The 6,884-nt window shown below is 26.6% G+C and overlaps 1 protein-coding gene across 2 annotated transcripts; it reads left to right on the top strand.

Annotated features, from left to right (window-relative positions):
* Positions 1 to 3,494: 3,494 nt before the first annotated feature.
* LOC107491116 (uncharacterized) lies at positions 3,495 to 5,794 on the top strand. 2 transcript variants are annotated; one of them, XM_016111879.3, is made up of 5 exons: positions 3,495 to 3,605; positions 4,339 to 4,411; positions 4,874 to 4,947; positions 5,046 to 5,172; positions 5,248 to 5,784. In XM_016111879.3, exons 2-5 carry the CDS (start codon positions 4,409 to 4,411, stop codon positions 5,512 to 5,514), a joined length of 471 nt encoding a protein of 156 aa, XP_015967365.1. In that variant the 5' UTR covers positions 3,495 to 3,605; positions 4,339 to 4,408; the 3' UTR covers positions 5,515 to 5,784. The 2 variants fall into 2 exon arrangements, with proteins under 2 accessions (XP_015967365.1, XP_052118234.1); XM_052262274.1 differs by lacking the exons at positions 3,495 to 3,605; positions 4,339 to 4,411; positions 4,874 to 4,947 and having other exon boundaries at positions 5,237 to 5,794.
* The last annotated feature ends 1,090 nt before the right edge of the window (positions 5,795 to 6,884 follow it).

Here is a 6,884-nt window from a genome sequence, read left to right as displayed (position 1 = left end):
ATAGATCTAATTTATTTTTATTATTTATAAGTATCGTTTGACTTTTCTTTGAATGATATATTTTTTTCTGTCAAAAAAAATTTGTTTCATATCAACTACGCGTAAATTATCTTTTTATAAATGTAAGAATCCAACACAATTATTAGCTGTTATCAAATAAACAAAAGTGGTGCATGTGAAAATTATTTATGGGATAAATTATTTTTTTCTAAAATTTGTTAAAAATTTTAAAAATATTTTTAAATTTTATTTTATTTTAATTTTGTCTTAAAATTTTTTTATTTGTATTAAATATATTTTTGATGGCTAATATTTTAAAAATTATTAGAACAAAATTAAAATAAAATAAAATTTAAAATTATTTTAAAATTTTTAATAAATTTTAAAAATAAAAAATATACTTTACACGCCAAATGCTAGCTTGCTATTAATGGATAATGTTGCGTGATACTAAGTACTTGTATAAAGCACCTTCAAGGGAATATAATAAAATTTTTAAACATTTAAAACAATTTAATGCCAAAATTGTGTGTCTAGGTATTCAAAATTTCAATTATTGCTGTAATTTAGTTTCAAAGTTGAGAGTGAATAAGAAAGGTCAACAATGTATAGAATTAGTGCATTGCATTGTGAAACTAAAATGTTGGATTTAGAATATTGAAAAATCAATTTAGGTGTCTATTCTTATTTTTAAAATCAAGAGAATTTTTATATGTTTAATTATTTTGTTGGTCTTTAAAATTTTATTAAATTTGTATTAATATTCTTTTTTTTTTAATTAAGTCTCTACACTGCTTTTAATTTTGTAATTAAGTTATTTTTATATAAAAAATATTAAAATTAACATAATATTTTTTTAAAAAAATATATGATCAAACATCTAATTAGATTCTTAGTTATTGGTATTTTTAATTGGTAGAAAAATATTTAGTAAACTAACAATTTTTACACTATGAATGACTTAATTATAAAATTAAAAATAGGAACATAATTGAAAGAAAAAAAATATAGACTTAATTATAAATTTGGTGAAACTATACAAAACAACCGAATATATATTATCTAAAAGAAAGAAAATTATCTAAAATGAATTTAAAAGAAAGAAAATTGTGTATATATTGTTTAATATTAAAGACTAAGAAGAGTAGATAAGAAATAACAATCCTAAAGAGAAACACATATTCTAGTGTTGTATTGAATCTAAAATACTGTAAAAATTTTCAGAGCTGTATGGCTATTTTATCAATAAAAAATGTAGATTGCTAACTCAATGAAGTTTTATGTCAATATAATTCAATTCACCACCTTTAGATTTTCTCTTTCAATTTCACCATACATATTATTGTCGAGTTTAAGAATAATGTTTTAGTATGCAACTCTTCAATTTTGTAGATTCACATCTCAACTATCGTACAACTCTAGCCTTTTTTTTTTTTCTCCTGCAAATTTATATAAGATCTAATTTATATGTTTTATTAGTGTGAAAGTACATCATTTGAAGCATTAAATTTCTAAGCTAACACAGAAATCTGTTTTGCGCTTTACCCCCCTTAGATCACCAAAAAAAAACACAGAAATCTGTTTTACTTTTAATTTTATCTCTATTATTAGTTTTCGTGTATTAGAAACTGTAGGCACAATTTTAATTACTATTGATATCATGGTGTGTGACTAGATATGTTAATCGGTTAATCCTACTTGTTTGTGGTAAGAAAGTGAATAGAAGATTGTGTGTAAGAAAGTGAAAAAGAAGTTTTTTTATATTTATTTTGGGTATGAAATAAAAATAATGTGTCTTCTTTAGCTGGTTCCCTTTTATCTTTATAGTTATTTTATTGTATTATAAATTAAAATTTTATTTTATTTTTAAAATACTAAAACCTCCAGGGTTATTTGAAAAATTAAAATATTTTTTAACACTAAACTTAAAAATACCAAAATATCTTTTATATAATAATTTTAAAATTATTAAAATATCCTTATATAAATAATTAATATTAGTTGATTTATTAGCAATTATGAATTTTAATTCAATATTAAAAAGATTTAAACACCCTATAGCTAATTTTTTAAAATACAAAAATAATTTTTTAATATTAATCTTAAAAAGTCTAAAATACCTATTTTTTTAAAAAAAAAAATACTACACGTTCAAGTCTTTTTTAACGTTTTAACAAAGTCCAATCAAATTGATCTAACTCACTGAAAATTATTTTGGTCACTCTCACTCACCCTCTCATCGTCACTCACCCAAATATTATTGTTTAATTTAGTTAAACTTAGTTAACAGACAAATTTAAATATGTAGCATTCTTTTATTTAGAATAAATCTTAATTAATTGTATTAAAAATTAAAAATTTTAAAACAACTAAAATATCTTTATACTTAATTTTTAAAATATCAAAACAATGTTTTAAGTTTAATTTTAAAAATACTAAAATACCATTATAGAATTATTCATATGGTTTACTCATATTAGAAATTCAAATTTGATTTTAATAACAATAAAATATCCTTTTAGTTTAATTTTGAAAAAAGCTAAAATATCTTTCATATTTAAATATGTTTAATTGTATTAGAAATTAATATTTAAATTTTATTATAACAAGTTTGAAGTTTTTCTAGAATTCGTTTTAAAAGACTACAAAACTTTTTTTAACATTTATTTTTAAAGGCAAAATTACCCTTGTATAATTAATTAAGATTGTATGATTGTATTAAAAATTAAAAATTTTAAATATAAAAAGATTAAAATATCCTTATATTTAACTTTTAAAAGTCTAAAATAAATTTTTAGAATTAATCTCAATTTTTAAAAAGACTAAAATACTTTTATAATTGATGTTCAAAAAACAAAATAGCCTTTGAAGGTTAACTAAAAAAACTAAAATACCATTGTACTATCGTAGGAGTAATTCATATTATTTGATTATATTAAAAACTAAAAATTTGAATATGATATAAAAAAAATAAAAATACTCTTGTAGTTCATCATATTTAGAGTACTAAAATACTCTTTTAATAAAAAAGATTAAACTTTTTCTTATAAAATTAATTAAAATTGTTTGATTATATTAAAATTAAAAATTTAATATACTATTAAAGAAACAAAAATACTCTTGTATTTAACCTTTAAAATACTAAAATAATTTTTTATAATTAATATTAAGAGACTAAAACCTTTTTATAATAATGGCTATTTAGTTATACTCTATCTAAAAACTAAAATGTTAAAGATAAAAGTGAAAATATATAAGAGTACCTTTGACATAAATTTAAAAATATTAAAAATAAAATTGAATAAATTTAAAAATATTTAAGATAAAATTAAATATTAAAATTATTTTTGAGAAAACATTAAAAATAAATGTTAAGAAAAAAATATTTTATCCAAAATTTTATGTTGTAAATGGATTAAAATTAAACTGCAAATTTCCTTGCCAAAGAAATAAAAAACTAAGGAAATTTTACATTGGGCCGGTCCATTAAGCCAAGCCCACTGTGAAGCAACTCTACCGTGTGGAGTTCATCTTCTTCTTCATCATCATCTTTCAGTAACAGAATCCCTAACTAGTTGCAGTCGAAGGCATCGTTTTTCTTCACGGTAACCGTCTATTCATCAAATTTTCCAAGTTTTTACTCTAATTTATTAACCATCAGAAAATCAATCAATTTATTGATTAGGTAGGTACTTTCGCAATATTTTCTGTTGTTCTGTAAATTGTGGGCAGCAATAAAAAACCTCTCGAATTTAATTTGTATAGCCATTTGGAAGCTCTAGTTAACTCTAATTTATATTCTAAGTTCGAGTGCTTTTCAGCGTTTTTAATTGACTTTTAATTTTTTTTCTCAAAATTGTTTTGTTCTTCGATTTTTTCCCCCCGAGAGAAGGAAGGAACCCATTTTGCAAAATTGAAAATTTGACTATATAAAAAAAATTTCATTTAATTATATTTGGATTTCTCTTTGTAGCATGGATCATTAAGCTTATTATTATTATTGTTATTATTGTTATTCTTTTCTGTTAAAATGAGTGTTCCATTCAAAAGAGTAAGAAATAAATTCTTATCTGAAACAGAAGAAAAAGAGTTTGTTGATCTTTGGCTTCTTAATTACAGTAAAATCAATCATACATAGGATTCTGTTCTCTAAGAATTGCTATTGCAAATTTGCACTTGCACTGTAGAACGATGACTCTTTTGCTGGCAATAGACTAACTTTGAATGACCGCATTCAAGTTGATTCTATCAAAGAATTTGTTAATATGTCAACCTTCAAGTTTTTGCTAAGACCTGTAGAATGAAGAGTTACATTTATATTGTATTGTTTATTTGCAGAGTGAAGGAGATTTGATGCTTTGGGGTTTTAGTTGATTAGAAGACGTTTCACTTGCACACTTTTGCAATCATGGTATGGTTTTAGCCTGAAATCTTAACTATCTCATGTTTCCTTGTTATTGAAATTAATTTTGTTTACCTAAAGAGTTTTGTAATGCTGCTCTACATGTTCCACATTGTTCTTTGCTTTTTGATAGGATTATCCTTATCTAAGAAGCATTATGTTCACATGATTTGTATGTCAAAATGGAACTTCTATCAGATGTATATATGTAGATACTAAGAAGAAATTCTTTTAGAACGAAAATTGTATTACAAAGAGGAACAACAGTACCTCCGATTTTAAATGCCATAGGAAAAGAGCACATCATCTCATAAATACACTTTTGGACTAAATTCAAGTTTTGGAGTTCTTAGAGTTTACTTAACTAATACAATAGAAACTAAAATTTTTCGGATAATTTTCTGATTTTTTGTTTTTTTAAATGATTGTGTTCTCATGTTCTGCACTTATTTTATGTATTGCTGATTGCAGGATCCAACTGGTTGCATTGATGATAAGTGTGAAAGTAGACTCTATATTGGTAACCTTGATCTTAGAATTACAGAGTAAGACTTATAATAACTCCTAGAAAGGCTTAATTGTGTTGTGCTACATTGAATCATGCGTATTCTAATACCATCTTTTTCTCTTTGATATTTACCAGAGCTGCTCTGCTCAGAATGTTTTCTCCCTTTGGAAAGATTGTTTCTGAGGACTTCTTGTGGCACACTCGTGGCCCGAAACGTGGGGAGCCACGGGGTTTCGCCTTTATCCAGTATAGCACAAATGAGGTACGTTGATTGCATACTTTAGTTACTTGCTTCTCAAGCAAGTCCCTGATTTCCATTGTTAAAGTGAGTATGCAGGAAGCGAAATTGGCCAAGGAGAAAATGCATGGGAGGTTAGCTTGTGGCCGGCCGTTGGTTGTTCGCCTTGCGGGTGAGAAGTACATGTTGGAAACAGCTGATAACCCTACGAAAGCAACTGGTGAAGGACACAAGTTGCATCTTACCAGAAGCGGCATGGGACAGACAAGTCGTAGTGCAAAAATAGCCGCAATAAAGAACAAATTGAAATCCTTAGAGGAGGGTTCTAGGACCAAGAAGCAAAAGCAAAATGATGATATCTCTTGAACCAACCAAGTATGGACTGTAGAATTTGATGGCATAAAATTGAAAGAGACGCACGTATTTGTGGCACCCATAAATTAGAATGTCATATATTTGACTTAGCTTTTTTTTTATTTATTTTTTTAATTTTAAAGACTGAGGTCTGAGGCAATTTGCTTTATCATATGACATTATATTAAGGAGGAACCTTCAAATTTAAAAGATGTACAAATATTAGTTTTACACTGCAATCATTGATTTTTTTAGTATCCACCTATGTATTACAATATAAAAAAATTACATGAAAATGAATTATAAAGTTGATAGAGTCTTCATAATTTACATGAAAATTAAACCCTACGTGACCTCACCAGGAATGGGAATATAATCTTGTTCTTTTGGTTTCTTTTGAGCAAAGTGCAGTAGGGTTTGGGTAAACTCTGAATCTCTGATGTTTATTTGAGTTAGGTTGGTGTGTGTGAGTGAAGCCATGGAAGCTTTGGACATTTTTACAAAGGCACCTGGGCTTAAAAATATTTCTTAGAGAAGGAATGATATTTTATCTAGTGTTTCTAGCATTCATTTCACTCAACATTTCTTAAGATATTTAGGGGTGAATATTGACCATGATAAATTGGTTAGTTAGAAAGGATGCATGCTAAACAAAGTTAGGAGATTGTGTTTGGTAAAATCAGTTCTATCTTCAATTCCGATCTATCAAATGCAAACTTCCCTTCCTATGCTCATGACAAGGTTGACTCCATGATGCGTCAATTCTTGTGGAAAGGTAATGTGGATGGCAGAGGTCTTCCTTTAGTTAAGTTGAAGAAAATTGTGGCTCCCAAAAATCTAGGAGGACTTGCAGTTAGAGACTCGTAGTGTGTTAATATGACACTTATTGGCAAATTGGTTTAGCAAATGTTGAAGGATAATGAGCGGTTGTGGGTGAAACTTCTTTCTCATAAATATTTGAAGCAAAATAGGGATTGAGAATTGGCTAAACATGGTTTTTTTGTGTAGAAAAGTATCTCCAAAGTCTATATGTCCATCAAAGAGGGTCTTAGGTGGCATACAGGGAGTTTGCTTCGGTCCTTGTGGTATGATCCTTGTAGTCCTTTAAGTATTCTTGTATATTTTCTCCCGTTTGTTCATGTCTCTAATTTATTGCTTAAGTTGGATGATATTTACTATGATGGGACTTGAAATTTTAAAAATTTGTCCACCCTAATTTCTGAGGATATTAAATCCTTTTTTTGGAGGGAGGGGGGAGGGGGCTATTCCTCTTCTTGGAAGGAGTGTGAATAAATCGGATTGGATTTCAAAACCAACTGTTTGGAAGGGTTATACTACCAAAAACGGATACAATTGGCTTGCGTATATGAAATTTCAATGGA

This window comes from Arachis duranensis, chromosome 5, assembly GCF_000817695.3.
Source record: "Arachis duranensis cultivar V14167 chromosome 5, aradu.V14167.gnm2.J7QH, whole genome shotgun sequence".
NCBI lineage: Eukaryota > Viridiplantae > Streptophyta > Magnoliopsida > Fabales > Fabaceae > Arachis > Arachis duranensis.
The sequence above is the reverse complement of the archived record's forward strand: the minus strand, read 5'-3'. Positions and strand labels throughout refer to the sequence as shown.